This window comes from Delphinus delphis, chromosome 15, assembly GCF_949987515.2.
Source record: "Delphinus delphis chromosome 15, mDelDel1.2, whole genome shotgun sequence".
Taxonomy (NCBI): Eukaryota; Metazoa; Chordata; class Mammalia; order Artiodactyla; family Delphinidae; genus Delphinus; species Delphinus delphis.
In genome coordinates this window covers 3,418,153-3,441,653 of record NC_082697.1, presented here as the reverse complement: position 1 = coordinate 3,441,653, position 23,501 = coordinate 3,418,153, and the positions used below count along the sequence as shown (strand labels likewise).

The following is a 23,501-nucleotide window of genomic DNA, read 5'->3' as shown; positions in this document are numbered from 1 at the left end:
GGTAGAGACATCATGAAGGAAGCCAAAGATGCACCATGGATTCAGGAGAGAGGATGTAGCTGGAGAGGGAGATTCTGAGCGTTGGCAGCTGGTCCTTAGTGTCGTGGGACTGAAGAGGTTGTGTAGGAAGCAAGAGTGGAGGAGGGGTTTGAGGGTTGAGTCCTGGGCTCACCCACGTCTAGAGGGGAGATGATGCAGAACCAGCAAAGGAGACAGAGGCGTGGCTATGGCAGTGGGAGGATGCCGGCCAGTGGTGCATAGGGAGAGAGAAGGGAGGCTTCACAAGGAAGAGAGTGGTCCAAGGCCTGAGACCCCCCACGAGCATCCTTTCTCCACCGGGTGGCTAATGGGCGCTGATGAGACGGGGCTGAGGGTATGTTCTGAGTCCCACACACGCTGGTGTGTCGGCCTGCGTGGAGATCGGGAGGCTGCCCCCCGCCCGGTGAGGTGGAGCCCAGAGCTCTGGGGTCAGCAGCTCTCTGGGCCATGCTGGGTCCTGGGAGAAGAGCCAGCATTGCCCACCCTGCTTCCTGAGCCCTGTCTGTCAGCTGTGTGTGGGAAAAACTCTCCAACATTGGCTGGAGTTGAGCTGGATCTGGTAACATCAAGGTTTTACTTTTTTTTTTTTTTAACATCTTTATTGGAGTATAATTGCTTTACAATGGTGTGTTAGTTTCTGCTGTATAACAAAGTGAATCAGTTATACATATACATATGTCCCCATATCTCTTCCCTCTTGTGTCTCCCTCCTTCCCACCCTCCCTATCCCACCCCTCTAGGCGGTCACAAAGCACTGAGCTGATCTCCCTGTGCTATGCGGCTGCTTCCCACTAGCTATCTGTTTTACGTTTGTTAGTGTATATATGTCCATGCCACTCTCTCACTTTGTCCCAGCTTACCCTTACCCCTCCCTGTATCCTCAAGTCCATTCTCTAGTAGGTCGGCATCTTTATTCCCGTCTTGCCCCTAGGTTCTTCTGACGATTTGTTTTTCTCTTTTTTTTTCGATTACATATATATGTGTTAGCATACGGTATTTGTTTTTCTCTTTCTGACTTCACTCTGTATGACAGTCTCTAGGTCCATCCATCTCACTACAAATAACTCAGTTTCGTTCCTTTTGATGGCTGAGTAATATTCCATTGTATATATGTGCCACATCTTCTTTATCCATTCATCTGTTGATGGGCACTTAGGTTGTTTCCATGTCCTGGTTATTGTAAATAGAGCTGCAATGAACATTTTGGTAAACGACTCTTTTTGAATTATGCTTTTCTCAGGGTATATGCCCAGTAGTGGGATTGCTGGGTCATATGGTAGTTCTATTTTTAGTTTGTTAAGGAACCTCCATACTTTTCTCCACAGTGGCTGTATCAATTTACATTCCCACCAACGGTGCAAGAGTGTTCCCTTTTCTCCACACCCTCTCCAGCATTTACTGTTTGTAAATTTTTTGATGATGGCATTCTGACTGGTGTGAGATGATATCTCATTGTAGTTTTGATTTGCATTTCTCTAATGATTACGGATGTTGAGTATTCTTTCATGTGTTTGTTGGCAGTCTGTATATCTTCTTTGGAGAAATGTCTGTTTAGGTCTTCTGCCCATTTTGGGATTGGGTTGTTTGTTTTTTTGGATATTGAGCTGCATGTGTTGCTTGTATGTTTTGGAGATTAATCCTTTGTCAGTTGCTTCATCTGCAAATATTTTCTCCCATTCTGAGGGTTATCTTTTGGTCTTGTTTATGGTTTCCTTTGCTGTGCAAAAGCTTTGAAGTTTCATTAGGTCCCATTTGTTTATTTTTGTTTTTATTTCCATTTCTCTAGGAGGTGGGTCAAAAAGGATCTTGCTGTGGTGTATGTCATAGAGTGTTGTGCCTGTGTTTTCCTCGAAGACTTTGATGGTGTCTGGCCTTACATTTAGGTGTCTAATCCATTTTGAGTTTATTTTTGTGTATGGTGTTAGGGAGTGTTCTAATTTCATTCTTTTACATGTAGCTGTCCAGTTTTCCCAGCACCACTTATTGAAGAGGCTGTCTTTTCTCCACTGTATATTCTTGCCTCCTTTATCAAAGATAAGGTGACCATATGTGCCTGGGTTTATCTCTGGGCTTTCTATCCTGTTCCATTGATCTGTCTTTCTGTTTCTGTGCCAGTACCATACTGTCTTGATTACTGTAGCTTTGTAGTATGGTATGAAGTCAGGGAGCCTGATTCCTCCAGCTCCATTTTTCATAAGATTGCTTTGGCTATTCGGGGTCTTTTGTGTTTCCGTACAAATTGTGAAGATTTTTGTTCTAGTTCTGTGAAAAATGCCAGTGGTAATTTGATAGGGATTGCATTGAATCTGTAGATTGCTTTGGGTAGTAGAGTCATTTTCACAATGTTGATTCTTCCAATCCAAGAACATGATATATCTCTCCATCTATTTGTATCATTTTTAATTGCTTTCATCAGTGTCTTATAATTTTCTGCATACAGGTCTTTTGTCTCCTTAGGTAGGTTTATTCCTAGATATTTTATTCTTTTTGTTGCAGTCGTAAATGGGAGTGTTTTCTTGTTTTCGCTTTCAGATTTTTCATCATTAGTGTATAGGAATGCAAGAGATTTCTGTGCATTAATTTTGTATCCTGCTACTTCACCACATTCATTGATTAGCTCTAGTAGTTTTCTGGTAGCATCTTTAGGATTCTCTATGTATAGTATCATGTCATCTGCAAACAGTGACAGCTTTACTTCTTCTTTTCCGATTTGGATTCCTTTTATTTCTTTTTCTTCTCTGATTGCTGTGGCTAAAACTTCCAAAACTATGTTGAATAAGAGTGGTGAGAGTGGGCAACCTTGTCTGGTCTGATCTTAGTGGAAATGCTTTCAGTTTTTCACCATTGAGGATGATGTTGGCTGTGGGTTTTTCATATATGGCCTTTATTATATTGAGGAAAGTTCCCTCAATGCCTACTTTCTTGAGGGATTTTATCATAAATGGGTGTTGAATTGAGTCAAGAGTTTTCTCTGCGTCTATTGAGATTATCATATGGTTTTTCTCCTTCAGTTTGTTAATATGGTGTATCATGTTGATTGATGTGTAAATAAGGAAGAATCCTTGCATTCCTGGGATAAATCCCACTTGATCATAGTGTATGATCCTTTTAAAGTGCTGTTGGATTCTGTTTGCTAGTGTTCTGTTGAGGATTTTGCATCTATGTTCATCACTGATATTGGCCTGTAGTTTTCTTTCTTTGTGACATCTTTGTCTGGTTTCGGTATCAGAGTGATGGTGGCCTCGTAGAATGAATTTGGGAGTGTTCCTTCTGCTATATTTTGGAAGAGTTTGAGAAGGATAGGTGTTAGCTCTTCTCTAAATGTTTGATAGAATTCGCCTGTGAAGCCATCTGGTCCAGGGATTTTGTTTGTTGGAAGGTTTTTAATCACAGTTTCAATTTCAGTGCTTGTGATTGGTCTGTTCATATTTTCTATTTCTTCCTGATTCAGTCTTGGCAGGTTGTGCCTTTCTAAGAATTTGTCCATTTCTTCCAGGTTGTCCATTTTATTGGCATATAGTTGCTTGTAGTAATCTCTCATGATCCTTTGTACTTCTGCAGTGTCAGTAGTTACATCTCCTTTTTCATTTCTAATTCTGTTGATTTGAGTCTTCTCTCTTTTTTTTCTTGACAAGTCTGGTTAATGGTTTATCAATTTTGTTTATCTTCTCAAAGAACCCGTTTTTAATTTTATTGATCTTTGCTATCGTTTCCTTCATTTCTTTTTCATTTATTTCTGATCTGATCTTTATGATTTCTTTCCTTCTGCTAACTTTGGGTTTTTATTGTTCTTCTTTCTCTAATTGATTTAGGTGTAAGTTTAGGTTGTTTATTTGAGATGTTTCTTGTTTCTTAAGGTAGGATTGTATTGCTATAAACTTCCCTCTTAGAACTGCTTTTGCTGCATCCCATAGGTTTTGGGTCGTCATGTTTTCATTGTCATTTGTTTCTAGGTATTCTTTGATTTCCTCTTTGACTTCTTCAGTGATCTCTTGGTTATTAAGTAGTGTGTGTTTATATTTCTTACAGATCTTTTCCTGTAATCGATATCTAGTCTCATAGCGTTGTGGTCGGAAAAGATACTTGATACGATTTCAATTTTCTTACATTTACCAAGGCTTGATTTGTGACCCGGGATATGATCTATCCTGGAGAATGTTCCATGAGCACTTGAGAAAAATGTGTATTCTGTTGTTTTTGCATGGAATGTCCTATAAATATCAATTAAGTCCATCTTGTTTAATGTATCATTTAAAGCTTGTGTTTCCTTATTTATTTTCATTTTGGATGATCTGCCCATTGGTGAAAGTGGGGTGTTAAAGTCCCCTACTGTGAATGTGTTCGTGTCGATTTCCCCTTTTATGGCTGTTAGTATTTGCCTAATGTATTGAGGTGCTCCTATGTTGGGTGCATAAATATTTACAATTGTTATATCTTCTTCTTGGATTGATCCCTTGATCATTATGTAGTGTCTTTCTTTGTCTCTTGTAATAGTCTTTGTTTTAAAGTCTCTTTTGTCTGATATGAGAATTGCTACTCCAGCTTTCTTTTGACTTCCATTTGCATGGAATATCTTTTTCCATCCCCTCACTTTCAGTCTGTATGTGTCCCTAGGTCTGAAGTGGGTCTCTTGTAGACAGCATATATATAGGTCTTATTTTTGTATCCATTCAGCAAGTCTGTGTCTTTTGGTTGGTGCATTTAATCCATTTACATTTAAGGTAATTATTGATATGTATGTTCCTATTACCATTTTCTTAATTGTTTTGGGTTTATTATTGTAGGTCTTTTCCTTCTCTTGTGTTTCCTGCCTAGAGAAGTTCCTTTAGTATTTGTTGTAAAGCTGGTTTGGTGGGCTGATTTCTCTTAGCTTTTGCTTGTCTTTAAAGGTTTTAATTTCTCCCTCAAATCTGAATGAGATCCTTGCTGGGCACAGTAATCTTGGTTGTAGGTTTTGCTCCTTCATCACTTTAAGTATGTCCTGCCACTCCCTTCTGGCTTGCAGAGTTTCTGCTGAAAGATCAGCTGTTAACCTTATGGGGATTCCCTTATGTGTTGTTTTTCCCTTGCTGCTTTTAATATTTGTTCTTTGTATTTAATTTTTGATAGTTTGATTAATATGTGTCTTGACGTGTTTCTCCTTGGATTTATCCTGTATGGGACTCTCTGTGCTTCCTGGACTTGATTAACTATTTCCTTTCCCATATTAGGGAAGTTTTCAACTATAATCTCTTCAAATATTTTCTCAGTCCCTTTTTCTCTAATAAGGTTTTTCTTTTAATTGACTTACAGTATTTGGCCTATGAATTGATTTTTATTGCCTTTGGCCAATCAAGAACTCCATAGAGTATTGAGGAAGACTGGTCTAAAGATAAATGAAAGCCTTGCGCTTTGAAAGACAGTATTGTTTTTGACAAACATGCCCCCGGGGAGAAGGTAGTTTTGCATTGGGCCAGCTCTGAGTCAGATCCAATGTGGACAGCCTTGCAGCGGGGACTTCAGAGAACCAGCGACAGGTCAAATGATGACAGCTCTTTGGGAATGAAGCCTGTTCCCCTTCCCCCAGTGGCTGCCAGGTCCCTGGTTTCAGCAGAAAACAGACTGCTTCGAGGCTGCTGCCAAGATGGAGAAAGGGCCAGGGGAGAAAGGGACAGAGTAAAACATTCTTCCTGAGAGTCATCCAGTTTTCCTTGAATAAAGATGCCCTGTGTCGCTGCAACCCTTTAGTTAATTTACAGAGTTCTGAAAAAGTTGACTCTGATGATTTTGCAGTTTTCTTGTTGCTTTTGTAGAGAGAATTTTCTACCATCTTCACTGCTGTCACTCCACAAAGGTCTTTCTTTTTAAACAATTATTTTGATATAAGGAAGCTATGTTGATGATTAAAAATAAAATACAGAAAACCAAAATTAATAAGTAAAATCCATTCCTGGCATCTCTATGCCGATTTATAAGAAGATTATAAATTCTTACAAAATTAGATGCAAACACATACACAGATATATTTATATATAAAAGTACATGCTTTCCTACAAGTTGCTTTTCTTAGCAACGTATCACGTCTGTCTTTTTGTCCCTCAGTAATGTATATACCACTGCTTTTAGGTTCATGATAGGTTGACGATATTCACGTGCTACAGAGGCGCCGTAATGTAACATGCTGTCTTGTCGTATTTCGGCTGTGTTTACTTTCTGTCTTTCGTACATGAGGCTGCGTGAACACCCTCTTATGTGTGTTTTGTGTGCTTGTCCCATTTGTTTTGGGAGCAGACTCTTGGAAGTGGGATTTCTGGCCCCAAAGGTAGGATCACAAGTGTGGTTGGGCGCCTTTGGGGGAGAGGGTGGCTTGTTCCCATCGTCAGAACAGGAAGGTCTCCTGGCCTCTGTCTCTCAGTGTCACATCCTGCTCTGGATCCCCTGCTCGTTTAGAAGAATTCCCTCAGTTGTGTAGACGTGCCCCTCAACTTCATGAAAAGCCCTCCCTTTAAGCTATTTGTCTGGAAGTTTCCCTTTTTGACTTTTAAGTAGTCAAACCTGTTAACCCCCTGATAGCTTGGGGAAGACCGTCAGCCCAGACGTGTTCCTTGTGGCCCTACTGGGTGCCATGCTGTGCTCTTAGGGCCTGGATGACTGAGCCGAGGATAATTAATTGCTCTTAGCACAGAGATTTCCTGTGGAGTGAATTCTCATTTCATCTAGAAATCTCTGATGAAAGGATCTTTCTCTCAGTTAAGAACGAATATGCTTAAAGTTTGTAATGACACGTATGCCGCGACATTTGCAGTAGGCTTAAAGACATTCTTTATCGAAAGCTAGAAAGATGAAACCACATTCCGTGTAGTTTCGTGGTTAGCATATTACAGTTGTCTAAACATGGCAGTCCTTCTCGCCACCTATCAGACCTTTGACATTCACGAAGGATTTGTCCTGAGGCCTTTGAGACTCCCTCAGTTCATAAATGCCAGTTTAGCTTTCAATTTCCCCCAGACCATGCAGTAAAGATCAACAGAAAAATGCATGTGACTGCCTTAGGCCTTCATGATTCTATAAATACAGGACTCTAGTCATGTATAAAGCTATTAAAACAAAATCGGGCTGGAGTCCTGGCTGACATGGCTTTGGGGGTAATTAGTTTTCTCTTTGTCTCTAATAAAACACACAGCAAACAAGTTCATATTAGAAACTCAAGCCTCAGTCAAGTCCAATATTTTATATCTTACTTTATCCCAGACTTCTGTTAAACTATCACCTTACTAGGCATTTCTTGCTTTGTATTCCTGTACCCCACAGTAGGAATGGGCTTTCTTTGGCCAGCCATTATTCTTAAGAAATAAAATTTCCCTCCACCTGTGGGGTTGACCTCATTGGATGATGGTCTGAGCCCCCAGGATTTAAACCCATGCCCTAATAAAAGCGCAAAACCACACGCCGCAAAACTGCAGTCTGCGTCGTGCTCCGGAGTTCCCTGCCCATTGTCAGCGCGTGCGCTCGCCGCGGGGCAGGTAAGGACTCTGCTCTTCGTGCAGCTCCATGCCGTTTCCTTTTCCGCCCGTGAATGCAGCCAGCCCCCTTTTCTGCTCTTCAGTACGTTTAAACGTCGTCGTTCCTTAAGACCTTACATGCACACCGATGTCACTCTGCTGCTTGGACGTGTGTAGAACTGAAAGTCAATGTCAGCCTCCTAGACCCTGAACCAGGCTCACTCAGCCGTGTTCCTTGATAACCTGTTGCGTCAACACTGTTCCAGGACCCAGGAGAACAGACTGTTGTCGAGCTTAAAAGCTAGTGGAGGGGATGGAGGATAAACTAGTGAACAAGAAAGAGACCAGGTAGGGGAGGAGTTAAGCGGGTGGGTGATGGTGATTGGAGGACCCATCGGGCCTCTTTGAGGGCAGGGCTCAAGGCCAGCAGTGTGATTCAGGAGGTGGCCGGCCCTGGGTGGTCCAGGCAGAGCAGGGGGGTCGCCATGGGAAAGACATGGTGCAGAGACCCTGAGTTGGGATCGTCCAGGAATGGAAGAGGACCCACATGGCCATGGGGTCACAGGCAGAGGGGAGAGGGGGGTGACAGGGGGATGGGGGGACAGACCACCATGGGTAAAGTAACTGTAATTTATGATCTGCACCTGGGCACTTCTGAAGGAAAACGTGGCGCTGCTAGTAATTGCTCTGGGGCAAAGGGTGTCGATCGGGACTGTCTCTGGAGACCCCGGCTGCATGAACGACCCCGCACCTGTGGAAGGCATGGTTGTGTGTGGGCCTTTGTGAAGGGAGGTGCGTTGCCCACCGTTCGCTGGAGGGCATTACAGCTGCCAGACGTGCCCGCGTGGCTCTGGTCCAGGTTCTTTCCTGCAGGAGGGTGGGAAGTGCTGGCCGCACTGGCAGCCAGCGACCCCCTGACACCCGCTTTCTCGGTGCCCCTTCTCTTAGGAACACTGCCGAGGAAGTGCAAGAAGGAGCTCCTGGCAGTGAAACTGAGGAACCGGCCCAGCAAGCAGGAACTGGAAGACCGCAACATCTTCCCCAGGAGGACGGCCGAAGAGAGGCAGGAGATCCGGCAGCAGATTGAGATGAAACTCTCCAAGTAAGTGGCGCGTGGACACAGTGGGAGCTGGTCCCGGCCCTGCAGCCCGACCCCTCGGATGTCCCTCCTTCTCCACACTGCGCTGTCCCGGCCCCAAACGCAGTGCCCGGGGCGGGTTTTCCCAGCGTCGCCACTGTCGACGCTAGGGACAGACGGCTCTTCACCGCGGGGGCCGTCGGGGCGCTGTCGGATGCTTGGCGGCCCCCTGGCCTCTGCGGGCTGCACGCCCCTGTGACAGCCAACACTGTCCCCAGACAGTGCCCGATCCCCCCGGGGCCACTCTTCCCTGGGGAGAAGCACTGGTTATAGAAGCCAAGCAAGGCCTATGGTGAGGACAAGCTCCGGGGGGCTGCTGGTGCTACTGGTCTGTGGTGCCCCCCTTTCCTCCGGAGGAGCGAGGGCCGGAAGCAGGATCTCCCGAACTCGGGGCCCCTGATGTTCGGGGCCGGATGACACTGATGGGGCCGTCCTGTGCGCGGTAGGACGTTTAGCAGCGTCCCTGGCCTCTACCCTGGAGATGCTCACAGCCCCTCACCCTGCCTCCCATGGTGACAACCAAGTGTCTCCAGTTACTGCCAAGTGTCCCCTGGGGCACGGAGCCATCCCCCAGTCGAGGACCCCTGATCTGAAGGTCGCCCTGGACTTCTCCTCCAGGTGGTCTTTCCTCTGCCCGAGGGTCAGGTCTCCTCGTTTCGGGTGGACGGGCCCTTGTCTCTGCTCTCTGCCGGGGAGCTTGGGCCCCCGTGTTGCTACCCTCCGAAATCCTTTGAGTTTTTTCAGAGCGGGGGGCAATGAGTGTGAGGGGATGAAGCCCAGCGCCCAGATGCTGTGATTCTGTGGGCCTCAGTTTTCTTACCTATAAAATGGGGATGATACCAGCTGCGGGATCACGGTGGAGGAGGGGCGGGCTTAGCGTGGCGCACATTTCTGCAGGCAGCCAGGGTCCCCAGCTGGGGTCCTGAGGGCTTGGAATCACATAGCCCTGCTCTGTGCTGACGTGCTGGGGGACCTTGGACCAGCGGCCTTACCTCCCCGGGTCTTGGTTTTCTCGTCTATAAGGTGGGGTGCTGATGCTGTCTAGGTCATTGTGAATTTGGGGGGAGATCCCGTAAGGAAGGCATATGGCCGAGCCCTGGCACAAAGTAGGTGCTCAGTAAGTCAGTGCTCACCATGGCTCGTGGGGCCTGGGAGCCGGGTCCTCAGCCCCTCCTCCTGTATCGGGTCTGAACCCAGACCAGGGAGAAGCTTTTTAAAATACAGATTGATGAGCCCCACCCCGACCTGATGAGTCTCTGGGCTGAGGGGGATTTTAACGAATTCCCTGATATTAATGGGTTGAGGGGGCCTCTGCAGGTTGGACGTTCTTAGCCTGATTGCCGTGAGATTGTCAACCCACCACGCACTTATCACTCTGTGTCTGGTCATTCAGCAAAGGCTTATTTTACTCAAATGAGGGGCAGGCAGGCGCCGTGACCATTGCTAGAGATACAGTTGTGGGTAATGAGGGAGAGAGCTCCCCTGAGCTCCGTATTCCCGGAAGCATCCTCAGACCTCTTCCTGCGTGGCTGGTACCCACTCTGGGGCTTTGTACAGACCAGATGGGTGCTCAGTAAATGCTTATGGGTGGGAAGGAAGGAGGGGTGGAAACACAGGTGCATCGATCTCATGGCCAAGGGGATATGCTGGCAGATGAATCTTGGTGTCCTTGTTGCCTGTCTCATTAACGGGATGCACCGTCGCAGGAGGCGTGGTTTCCTCTCGTTTCTAATGAGATTGAACTTTTTTTTCAGTGTTTATTAGCTGTCTGGGTTTTTTTTAGTTCCTTTCACATACATTACCTGCAGTTTTCTTTATCTTAATGATTTGAGGATTTTACCCTGGAAATTGCAGCTTCCAGTCTTTTCCAGATCTGTGAATGACACCTCTTCTCCCTCTTCAGGACTGGTATTGTCATTTTGTTCATGCTTTCCTTTGATGTGGGAAAGTTTTTTATTTTTAAAGTTATCAGATTATCGCTCATATACTTCAGATGTCAGCAGACTTTTCCTGTGAAGAGTCAGATACTGAATATTTCTGGCTCTGTGGATCCTACTGTGTCTGCTGTGACGACACGACTTTGTCGTCGCGCTAACGCATGGCCAGTGCGTGGTGAGTGAGTGCGGCTGCATGCCAATGCGACTTTATGTACAAACGTAAACAGCAGCCCACGGGGCAAAGTTTCCTGGGCCCTGATATACTTTATGGTCCATATTATTTGTGCCATGTTTTAAAACATCCTTCCCTGCCCGAAAGTCAAAAAAATGATGTTTACACGTATTATTTTTGCAGTTGTCATCTAATTATGCCAAGCGATAATGGTTTTCTATTTGCTAAACAAACTAACTTCTCTTTCAAGATAGACTATTAAGTGAATTTAAAAAAATAGTAAACATTGTAGCATATGTGATTCTTAAGACGGTGCTCGTCTTAAGAGAACTCTGGGGACCCCACTCCGGTCTCCCAGTGCAGACGGGAGGTGGGAAAAGGTGGGGTGCTGGGAAACCTCAAAGGACTCCTAAGTAAGTGATACCCCAGACACAGGCCCTGGACGGAATCTGTAACTCATTTTAAAGCTTGGACTAGAACATAGTAGCTCCTTGGACGTTTGTCACCATGTTTAAAAACGGAAAAGCGACCCCAGAATTAGACACGAAGAGAGCGTGGTTGAGAAGTCACATCCCAGGCGGGCAGACGTAGCCTTCCTGGCCGGCCCGGTTTGTTTCCCCTGCAGAAATGGTTTAATTGGATCGTTTGTCTTTGTTTTGCCGCCTTTCAGAGATTCTTCTGCCATCGCTTGCTGAATAATTCAGCCTCTGGTTGCTGTGGCAACGTGCCATTCACTGTATCCTGAAGTGCAGTCGGCGTTTTCGTACTGTGTATTTTTAAAAATTTCCAGACCCTTACTCTTTTTTTTTTTTTTTTTTTTTTTTGCGGTACGCGGGCCTCTCACTGTTGCGACCCCTCCCGTTGCGGGACACAGGCTCCGGACGCGCAGGCTCAGCGGCCGTGGCTCACGGGCCCAGCCGCTCCGCGGCATGTGGGATCTTCCCGGACCAGGGCACGAACCTGTGTCCCCTGCATCGGCAGGCGGACTCCCAACCACTGCGCCACCAGGGAAGCCCCGGACCCTTTACTCTTTTATCTTTTGGGCGCTCCTAGGACTTTTCTGGATGAAGTGGTCACGGTCTCCCCTGACTCTGTGTGCTGGCTCTGGGGATTTGCATGAAGTCGGAGTCAGCTTGGGAGTAAAGGAGGAGTAAAGCCCTGTGCTCATGGTCACCCCCTTTCTATATGGGAGCCCAGCTCACCTTTACGGCGTGTGTAAGTGAATCCGCAGAGTATTACAGACCCGCAGCTCCCGTGCCTCACACAGTGGGCAAGTTCTAGAAATTACTGTCGTGCTTCAGTTGGGTTTTGTGCACGCCATTTAAGGATGCCCGACAGCTTTCTCTTTTATTATTATTATATAAGCTTCAGGTGTCCAGCATTGTAATTCGACATCTGTATATACGACAGAGTGATCAAGTGACAACTTTCCCTTTTAAGTGCGGACCCCGTACAGTATGTTTTGCTTCCTTTCCCTCATTTCATTTAATTTTTACAGGAACCAATAGAGGAGGTGTTATCATCATCTCCATTTTACAGATGAGAAAACTAAGGCTTGATGAGAGAGGTTAAGGAACTTGCCCAGGGTCACACAGCTCAGAGGAGGTGGGCTAGGAGTCAGGCGATGGGTGGTCCCTCAGAACCCCCAGGCCTGTGTGGCAGGGGAAGCAGAGCTCTGGGGGCCTGGCTCATCTAAGTCTCTGCTTTGCGTTTTCTCATACTGGTGTGGCTTCCATCAGGGGACATTCAGGCCTCCAGCCAGTACCCTGGGCTTCTGTGCAGAACACCCCATGCCTGTGTTGGCGGGAACCCGAGGGGATGCAAATATTCTCCCACCCCCGGAACAGTGCAGTTAGCGAACAGAGACTCTCGGCCGACCACGGGCTCTGGGGAAACGTAGACAAGTAGGTTCAAATCCCAGGCTTTCCGTCACAGCGGTGTGGGTTTGGGCCAGCACGGCCTTCTCTGAATCTCCCCCTGGTTTGTAAATTCAACACTGGCAGCACCTTCCTCCTGGGGCCCCTTTGGAAAGTTCCAGGTTAGTCCCTGGACAGACAGGTGAAAGTGCATCCCTGCAGGAGGCGCTCTGGGGGGTGGAGCTGCTGCTGTTTGGTCCTGGCTGCACGCACTCGGGCTAGTTGTCACCTGGGCAGGGGCAGAGGCTACGCAGCAGGCCAGGCCAGGGTAGTGAGCTGCTGTAGAGCAGCGCCTGGAGGGCCAAGGTCGTGTTAGCGTAGTTGTTAATGTCAGTACATTGTTGTTCTCGTCCGTGACTGTGGTGTTTTTTGCTCCGCCGGCACCTCCGGAGTGATGCACAAACTTTCTGTTAAGTCTCCCTTGGGGCGTCCTCTGCTGTGGGACCGCATGTGAGAAGCTGATTAATGCTCAGTAGCGCCCTCCAGTAGCACGTTAACACAGGCGTTCAATGCACGTGCATTAAATGACCGTCCAGCCGGTCCCTTTGTACGTTTTGTTCTCCCACATCCAGAACAGGCTGCCGCCACTCAGGCCTCCGGGAAACAGATTCCCAGGAAGAAGTGTTCTGTGCTGCTGCTCCCTTGCCCCGTGCTTGCCTTGAAATCTGCGGAATTTTAAGGAGGAGGCTTGATGCTTTTAAGGATGGGGGTGGAGATTGGCACTCTTATAATCAGCACCATGAACCTAGCATTAGCCGTGGGACTTTCTTTCCGCTGAAGGTGTCAGGAATGCTGGGGCGCAGTGCAGGGTCTCGGTTCTGTGGACACAGGGTTTAGAAAATACAGAAACCTTACTTTTTCTGGCCTTAGCAGGGAAAAAAATGGCTTAATTTTAATTGCTGCAAAGGAAGCTGCTCCTTTGGGAAGTGTTGAGGTGTCATTGCAGCGGGTGGGGGATTTCATAATAACAGATGTTGATAAATATTTGCTGCTTTTCCTGTTCCCGACCTGCAGTGCCGGGTGGGAGCCCAGCTCCTCCTGGATGACTTGAATCCTGCCCCATAAGCACCATCTAAGGAGGGACAGAAAAGTGTGGTTATTAATGATGGTTGTTGCTAACATGTATTCAGTGTCTTCTGTGTACCAGCTTCCTGCTAAGCGTTCATGCATATTACCTCCTTGGAGCCTTGCGAGAGCTCTCTGGGGTAGGTGCTATTAATGGTCCTATTTTTCAGATGAGGATAACTGGCTCAGAACAGTGCAGTCACTTCCCTGTGCTCACACAGCGGGAAATATGGGGTGCGGGGGTAATTGGTCACCCAATCCACTCCAGTTCCAACATCAGAGCATCCATCCAGATCACCAGGGAGCTTTGTGAAAGCACAGATTCCCAGGCCCCACCCCAAGTCTCTTGAACAGGAATCTGTATTTTAACAGAGCCCTTCTCCTAAGTGTCACTGTTGCCTTAGGCTGCACTGTGTCTCCTTCCTTGCCACCCTTGGAAGACTGTTCTTGGAGGCCTCAGGATCAAAATAAGGTGTACTTCTGTGTAACAGCTGTCTGTTAGTATCTTAAGGAGAATGCACATTTTATAGTTGATTGTGTTTCCCTTTTTGCCTTGGCCACCAGGAAGCTCAGAGCCAAGTATGCACATACCTGTCACAAGTGTGTTGTATTGTTTGGGTTGTGTGTCTGTGTTTGATCTTATGTTGTATGGCCTTTGTCTTAATTTCCTCAACTCTTTTTTTTTTTTTTTTTGGAAGGAAGGAGTCTCACATTTATTGACCATACTGTGTTCCAACTCTTTCACCTATGTTACATTTTTTCATGGTTACAAGAAAACTAAGATATAGGCATTACAACAGACTCTTGCCATTTGATGATTCAACATTGGAGGTTTTGCCTATTTGCCAGTAACTCCAAACATGTAGGACTTGAAATTTTTCTAAAGCATTCACGTGAAACTGATGCCCACCTGGAGGCTGAGGTCGTGGAGGGAGTGATTGTGAGCGAGACACGATTATTGGTGAGCATCACTATTTCAGTTTGAGTTTGCTTTTGTCACCTCTCTTTCTGTCTGCTGTAGTTCTCCAAAGTGCTTCAGTAGTTTCCTTTTTTTTAAATTGAAGTATAGATGATTTACAATATTGCATTAGTTTCAGGTGTACAACTTAGTGATTGTGCATTTTTGAGATTATACTCCATTATAGGTTATTACAAGATAATGGGTATAATTCCCTCTACTATACAGTATATCTTTGCTGCTTATCGATTTTATGTATAGTAATTTGTATCTGTTAATCTCCTACCCCGAATTTGTCCCTCCACCTTTTCCTCTCCCCTTTGGTAACCATAAGTTTGTCTTCTATGTTTGTGAGTCTGTTTCTGTTTTGTATACATATTCATTTGCTTTATTTTTTAGATTCATATATACATGACATCCTATAGTACTTGTCTTCTCTGACTTATTTCACTAAGGATAATATTCTCTAGGTCCATCCATGTTGCTGCAGATGGTAGTTTTTCATTCTTTTTTATGGCTGCTTAATATTCTGTGTGTGTGTTTGTACATATACCTTAAGCCAGTTGTCTGTTGATGGACACTCAGGTGGTTTCCATGTCTTGGCTGTTGTAAATGGTGCTGCTATGAACATTGGGGTGCATGTATCTTTTCAAAGTAGTGTTTTCATTTCTTTTGGATTTATACCCAGGAGTGGAATGGCTGGTCATGTGATAGTTCTATTTCTAATTTTTTAAGGAACCTCCACACTGTTCTTCATAGTGGCTGTACCAATTTACATTCCCACCAACAGTGTAGGAGGGTTCCCTTTTCTCCACACCCTCTCCAGCATTTGTTATGTATAGACTTTGATGATGGCTGTTCTGACTGGTGTGAGGTGATACCTCACTGTAGTTTTGATTTTCATTTCTCTAATTATTAGTGATGTTGAGCATCTTTTCACGTGCCTGTTGGCCATCTGTATGTCTTCTTTGGAGAAATGTCTAGTTAGGTCTTCTGCCCATTTTTTCGATTGGATTGTTTGGTTTTTTGATATTGAATTGTAGGAGCTGTTTGTAGATTTTGGGTATTAACCTCTTGTCAGTCACATCATTTGCAAATATTTTCTCCCATTCGGTAGGTTGTCTTTTTGTTTTATTGATGGTTTCCTTTGCTGTGCAAACGCTTTTAAGTTTAATTAGGTCCCATCTGTTTATTTTTGCATTTATTTCTTTTGCCTTAGGAGATTGATCCAAGAAAATAATGCTACAATTTATGTCAAAGAGTGTTCTGCCTGTGTTCTCTCCTAGGAGTTTTATGGTTTCAGATCTTACATTTAGGTCTTTAAACCATTTTGAGTTTATTTTTGTGTGTGGTATGAGGGAATGTTCTAATCTCATTGATTTACATGTGGCTGCCCAGTTTTCCAGCACCACTTACTGAAAAGACTGTCTTTTCTCCATTGTATATCCTTGCCTCCTTTGTTATAGATTAATTGACCGTAGGCGTGTGGGTTTATTTCTGGGCTCTCTATTCTTTTCCATTCATCCATATGTTTGTTTTTTGTGCCAGTAGCACTCTGTTTGATTACCGTAGCTTTGTAGTATAGTCTGCAGTCTGGGAGGGTTGTGCCTCCTGCTTTGTCCTTTTTTTCCTCAGGATTGCTTTAATTTGCTCAACTCTTAATTTTATCTCTAGGGGGTATAGTTTTCTATACATGATTTCAAACCCATTTCTCAATTTTAACTATAAAAGTGTAAGTAAAAAATACATATTTTTTATGGAGGCCCTGTTAGCATGCGTAAGATTTTGCCGTCTAACATCATGTCAGTGTTTTTTTTTTTCTTTTTATGGATTATTTACATGAGCAACATTTCCAGAAATGTTAAAAGAGGAGGAGGAAAATGCATTGAATTAGATGATGTCATCATTCAAGAAAGAAAACCAGTTGTCAGCAGAACCCAGCAGATCAGTGGGTAACAGCCTGGAATTTGTGGTTCAGGAGGGAGGGAGCAAAATTTCTTATCAAATACATGAAAATAATTCAGTTTCACTAGTAACTACAGACATTAAAAACTTCATAGTAACAAAGAACCTTTCATCCTCAACTAAAATGACAATAAAACTTAAAATATTATTTTTAAATATTTTAAGTTATATTTTACTAATGTAAATACTGATCATGATATAAGAATATCCCACCCTAGTGAGTTGGTGGTTTCCATTGCCATCCCACTGCTGGCAGCCATGTGACTTGAAGATAACTGGGCAGGTGAAGAGCCAGGATGACAATTTGCACATTTTAACCGAACACTCTGCTTCTGGGAGTTTATATTCAGGGATTTAGAAGGAGAAGAAGCATGCTGTGATGGTTAGTTTTAGTCCCAGGGGACTTTGTGTCTGTGGGGGCCCCCCGTTAGTGTCTCTGGGGACAGAGGGTCAGGACACAGTGTGACAGCCGAGAATCTCCATCCTCCAGATGTGCTGCAGGTGGGGCAGGTCTGTTTCGGGTCCTGAGGACGTTACACGCTGCGACGTGGTGACAGTGTTCCTGCAGAAGCTGTCGTTCAGGCTTCGAAGGGGCCAGCTGGGGGTGGGCTTGGTCTCAGGGGCCTTCGTTCTGCTGTGAACTTGTACCGAAATCTGTGCAGATGAGCACTCACTTCCACTGAAGTGTCCTTTGGTAAATTTCAGGCAAATGGAGGGGGGAGAGCCAGCTTCTGACCCAGGTTTCATGACAACATGACCAGCAGGGAATGGGACAGATTGGCCCTGACCGCAGGCTGGGCACCGAGCTGCTTGTGTCTCTAGCCGGACCGCAGTGCTGGGCAGGAGCGGTCCTCCCTGCTGGGTCCCAGTGTCTGTGGTGGAGCAGCCAGACTGTGGGTTCCAGAGCCCTCGCTCTACCCGCGCCCCGCCCCGGGAGCATCTCATCTTCCACAAAAGCACAGAGAGCACGTGACGCACTACGGCTCAATCCACTTCCTGGTTCATCGGAACTAACGCGTGTGTAACATCCTCATCCTCCGCTGGTCCTTCGCCTGCTTCAGCGTCGGCAGCCCTAGAACCTTCCCTCTGTGTTCCATGCGGTGTGGGCTCCTGTACACGGGCCTCGGCTTCGGTCCCTAGTAGACCCTCCGATGCCCACGCTGCAGCCTCACCTCGGATGCAGGACGTGACGCTCCTGGGTCAGGGCCTGGTGCGGCCACCCCCGACTTGTGTAATAACAGCCGTTACTGCCGAACCTGAAGTTCCTCGCAGGTTTTGCCTCCTACCCCTCGGGTTATGCACGGTGGCCGTGACGTAAGAGGGTGTTGTAAATGACTTACGGGGGAGGTCAAGACCGCGGAAGAGCAGGCCTGCTTTCTCTTGCAGCATCGCATCTCACACCCTTGCATGTCTCCTGGGACGCAAAAGCCCCGTCACGAACCTCGGGTCCCTGCAGAGTGCAGGGGCCGGGTGCTGGGGAGCAGAGGTGGAAAGATAGGCTCAGAGGTGCATCATGTCTAATAAAATACGTGCAAAATAGACGTGTGAACCAGCCGTGGAAGTGGAGGGTCTAGGAGGGAGCGATGAATCTGGCAGGAGGGAGGAAGAGTTGGGGTGCAGGCATCAGAGAGGGGGTGACGTGGCGCGCGGTCTTGATGGCTCGATACGTGTCAGCCCACGTGGCAGCCGGAGCGCAAGGATGTCCCGGGCAGAGAGCAGCCGCAAGGAAGTCCCGCAGCCTGAACCCGCATCGCCCTCTGGAGAACGTGGTGTGGCTGTGAAGGACTGGGGCGAGCGGGGGCAGAGGGGAGGCTGCAGGGCTACAGGGCCAGGTGGTGGGCACCCTTCTAGCTCCTGGTCCGCACGCGGCTGCCTCTGGTCCCTCCCGGAGGGACCTCCCTTGATGTCCCCCATTCTCCATCCCATCATCCCGTTTTCTTCACCGCACTTAACTGCTGTCTGAAATTCCCCTTTATTCCTTTCTTTGCCTCTTTGGGGTCTGTCTCCCCGCTAGAACACTGCGATCCTGCCTCTGCTGTTCGCCTGGGGTGCCCCCTGTCACACTGAGCAGCCGCTCCGTAAATTGGTGTCAACGGTGAACAGGGGCACCTGGCCTTTCCTGAGAAGCAGTGAGCGTCCCCTGAGGGCTCATGAGCAGCGGCATGGCAGGGCGACGGCACGTCTGAGGGCCCCTCTGCCTACACGTGTGGGGGGTGTCAGGCTGGGGGGCCTGACGGGGACATGTGACGCTGGTCTTGCAAGAGCCAAGCTGGACGTCATCACGTGACGGTGGGGCCGCGGGGCGTGGGTGGGCGGAGGCGGATGAGGGGCGGGACCCCGGTAAGGGCTTGAGGAGGTGCCGGGACGGGGAGGGGCTGATGCTCTGCGCCGGGGCGGGGGATGCAGGAAGAAGGAAGGGAGGTGCTTGAGGAAGGCTCGTGCCCACGTTTGGGCACAGAACTGGCCATGTCTCTGGTGCTGTTAGCAGGGGTTCGATCCACGAGCAGGGGCGCGGACTGCCTTGGGGAGCCTCCTCTGGCGGTTTTGAACTAACCAGGTTGCAGGTTACGAGCAGCACGAGCTGAAGGTCAAAGTCACTGAAGGACCAGTAAGGAGATTTCCGGGGTTGTGTGGTTCCTTTGATCATGGGTGCGTTTCCTACCACCGTGTGTTCCCTCCGACCTCACATCAGGGTGACAGGGAGAGCAGGTGGCCAGCCGTTTTCCCCTGGGGCCCCTGGGGACAGAAGGGCTTTCTGTGTGTCAGGTTGAATAAGCCCCATCCATCTGTGGAAACAGAGTGGCATTAAATGCAATCCAAGGGCAATGGGGGGACTTGAAACCCACTTTTCTTCATTCTGGAAGCCTGCAGGACTTGAGCCATGGGGCGTGGCTGAGTAATTTGGGGATTTCGGTTGGCACATCAGGGGCAAGGTGCTTCTGTTTGGATGAAACAGGACGAGGGGCGACTTGAGTCCTTCCTCACATTGCTGGGGAGGGGCCGGGCCAGGGCTCCCAGCTCTGGGAGGGGGAATCTCACAGCCGACCTGGGGCTGCAGCCTGGGGGCCCAGCAGGATGGACTCAGGAGAGGCCTCCGGGCGAAGGCCGCTGCTCATTAATGAGCCGCCGTCCACGAGAGCACAAGATGTTCTCCCAGCTCGGCTGCACGGCGGGAAACCTCAGAGGGTTGAACTTGGCGTCCTGGTACACGAAAGGCCGTTCGTCAGCTCGGTCTCTGAAACGGCTGGTGGGACAACTTCCAAAGGGATTTGCAGGCAATAGAGGAAAGAAGGTAGATGCGTAATGAGGAGACTAGCAATTCATTAAGCCCAAGAGAATTCTTGAGCAGAAAACTAATAGCTGCGCCTCTCCAGCAGGAGGAAGTACAACTGTGGTGGGAAGGATGAGGTTTAGGCCTAATGTGCCCCCCACTGTACAGTGAACTCCGAACCTGCAAAGCAGGTGCTTAGGCTGCAGGTCCTCAGGCCCCTGGGGAGGGATGCCCCCACCTCCCCCTTCACCATCCCTGGAAGGTTGGTGGACAACAAAGTTGATCCCAAAGCTTCCTGAGCACTTTCAGGGGGAGAGAAGAGACACTGTCCTGGGATGGGGGTGACTCTGGAGTGGGGAGGTCAGACTGTCCTCCTGGCTCATTTCACAGAACGGGAGTCACAAGCCCAAAGGCGCCCTCTGTGAGTGACGGGCCAGGGGCAGTGCTGTGGCAGGTTGGGAAATGTGTGTCCTTGCTGCAGGGGGCACCTGCCCCTCAGCAACTGTGGGCGTCAGCCTGGGAATGCCAGATCAGTGTGGGCAGAATTTTCCAAGAGAAACTGGAAATATTTATGCCGATGTAAAATTTCCTTTATTTAAATGTTGGGGGCCGACTCACATTTTTTAAAAAAGAAAGTACAGACCCCATAAAATACATTTGTGGGCTGTATTTGGCCTGAGGGGGTCACCCGTTTGCCACCCGTGATGTGATGTCACTTGTTGTATGAGAAGCTCGTTCTCGTTTGCACTGAGAATGGGGGATTTTGACTATTGAATTAATGTAGGGAAAACAGTGGGTCAGAATCTGAATTGAAGGTCAGCAGGAGAAGCATTAAGACCAGAGACTGTGACCACCAACGTCCTGTGCAGCTCTGGCAGATCTTTTCTTTCCAACTGGCAGGGGAGGGGGCTGCTCTGGGAGAGCTTGTGTACACATCACCCCCATGGCTCTAATCGTGATGGGAGGAAGCATCTCTGTGTGGTGGTGAAAGCCTGGACTCTGGGCAGGACGTCTTGGTTCCTGTCCCCGCTCTGCTGTCTTCCAGCTGTGTGACTACAGGCAGGAGGCCTCCCTGGCACCTGCCTCACTGTCCTGTTGTGTAAAATGGGGATAATTAAAACAGAGCCCATCTCCTAGGGCCGCGGAAAGGATGCAAAGAGACAGGACACATAAAAAGCCTGGACTTCTGTGTGGCAGGGAGGAAGCACCAGAAAATAAAACAAAGAAATATGGGGATAGGGAATTTTAATAGTGTGAGACACAATTTCCATACCATACAATGCACCCTTTCAAAGTGCACAGTCTAGGGCTTCTAGTATATCCGTGGAGTTGTGTGTCCATCACCACAGTCAACTTTAGGACATTTTCATCACCCACCAAAGGAGCCCTCACCCCTTAGCCATACCTCCAATCCCTAGAACAGTACCTGGGCCATGTGGACACTTAATACTTTTTCAGTTATTGTCGCAAGGGTGGAGGGAGGTATGTATGAAGACCCGTTACCACAATTAGTGTCACGTCCTGTTCGTCATCTGTGTCTCTACCAGCTTTATCCTCTCCCTCAGCATCTTCATCACTGTTGCCGTCTTTATCCCCATCACCACCTTCATCACCTCGTTCATCTTCGTCATCACCACCGTCATTTCCATCAAGGTCTTATCCATCTTTTTCTTCTGCATCTACATCAGGTACCGTCTGCATCACTTTTGTCTTCATCTTCTTCATCTTCTTTACCATCATCTTAGCAACATCTTCATCCACACCTTTATCGTCATCCTCAACATCTTCATTGTCTGTCTTTGTTACATAGGAAGCACTTAGGAAACAGTGGCTCTCGACCTCCTTGAGGTCCAGGGACCCCACTTCCAGGAGAATGGAGCCCACGTCTGAAGCCGGGTCGGGAGCTTCGGGCTGACTCCTGCCTGGAGAGAAAGGGAGCCTTGAAAGTGGTGGAAGGTCAAGGGTGGGCGGGGCCGGGACCTCTCAGTTCCTGCAGGTCCAGCTCAGGACCGACCCGGTGCAGTGGCTGGCTGGGATGCTGATCTCGAGGTAGCAGCCACCCGTCGGCTGGGATGTGCAGGGCCCGGGTCTCTGCAACCCTCTGAAGAGGGTTTTGAGATCCCAGGAGCAAAGACCCTTTGTGTTCAGCAGTTTCTCTGCTTTTCTTCCTGTTTTGGTGACGCAGACTTTCTTGACTCACTTCCCCAGCCCTCCAGGGAATCTCGGGCATGTTCCTGGGGCTTTCAGTCTTCCTCTGTTTAGAAACCTCAGGGGACACGAAGGTCAGGTCTGTTCTATCCAGATAAACCCTCCCAGGCCCTTGGCCTGGTACCGCCTCGCTGCTCCGCTGCTGTGGGAGGGGCCTGCCGTGACTAGTACCTAGCCTCCAAGGTGAAGAGGAAGCCTGGGATTAACGAGGCACTTTCAAGGATTTTGCAAAATACAAAAGGAAGTCGCGGGGCAGGCCTGGGAGCAGGCCCTGTGGGATGTTGTGGGGAGGGCAAGACGAGACCCCTGCCCTGGAGGGAGGGGTGTGATGGTCCTGGGAGGCCGAGGCCGGCACCGTCCAGGCCGAGCGGTGGCCGTAAGGTCGCGCGTGTTCTGCTTTTAGATGGAAGTAGCTAAGCAATAGAAAAACGGCACTCCCCAGTCGGGAAACGTTTGACAAAATCTACACCTCGGAGGACACACATATGAATCTCGGTCTTTGTTAGAACGCGTGGCATTCAAGGAAGAAGAGCCAGCACCTGGGGCTGGCTGGCCCTTGCAGGTGGGGCGCAGCCCCCCGGTCCTGTCAGCTCATGGCCCCTGAGTCCTCCCGTGGGGTCAGGTGGGGCGCAGCCCCCCGGTGCTGTCAGCTCATGGCCCCCGAGTCCTCCCGTGGGGTCAGGTGGGGCGCAGCCCCCCGGTGCTGTCAGCTCATGGCCCCCGAGTCCTCCCGTGGGGTCAGGTGGGGCGCAGCCCCCCAGTGCTGTCAGCTCATGGCCCCCGAGTCCTCCCGTGGGGTCAGGTGGGGCGCAGCCCCCCGGTGCTGTCAGCTCATGGCCCCCGAGTCCTCCCGTGGGGTCAGGTGGGGCGCAGCCCCCCGGTGCTGTCAGCTCATGGCCCCCGAGTCCTCCCGTGGGGTCAGGTGGGGCGCAGCCCCCCGGTCCTGTCAGCTCATGGCCCCTGAGTCCTCCCGTGGGGTCAGCTGCTCTTGTTTTCCTTGGTTGCTGGGGAGTCTGCCGAGGAAAGTACAGCGTGTTTTATAAGAAAATGCGGAACCACCTCAGCCCCCCTTCAGGATCAGTAACAACACGACTCCCATACCCAGGGGGGCAGGTGGACTGGCGGTTTAGGGCTCACTGGCTGGGGGGCGCGGGCCGAGGGGGCCCCGGCTACTCACTCTCCACCTGTCCGAGCCTGTGAAATGGGCGTGTGACACCTGCCTGCTTTACCCAGAGTCAGGGCTTATCCTGCGTGAGCTGTAGTCATAGGAATAATAGTGCAATGGTAGCTCGCTAACATTTATTAAATGTGTGTTGTGTGCCAGGGACTGGGCCTTGCCTGCATTCACCGA

At 48.5% G+C, this 23,501-nt stretch overlaps 1 protein-coding gene across 4 annotated transcripts in view; it reads left to right on the top strand.

The window, feature by feature from the left end:
* PHACTR3 (phosphatase and actin regulator 3) overlaps nt 1-23,501 on the top strand; it is a 235,141-nt gene that overhangs the window by 190,951 nt on the left and 20,689 nt on the right. For all 4 annotated transcript variants that reach the window (XM_060032635.1, XM_060032634.1, XM_060032637.1 and 1 more), the window contains exon 8: nt 8,469-8,622. In XM_060032635.1, coding sequence (XP_059888618.1) covers nt 8,469-8,622 — 154 coding nt within the window. The remainder of the gene's footprint in view (nt 1-8,468; nt 8,623-23,501) is intronic.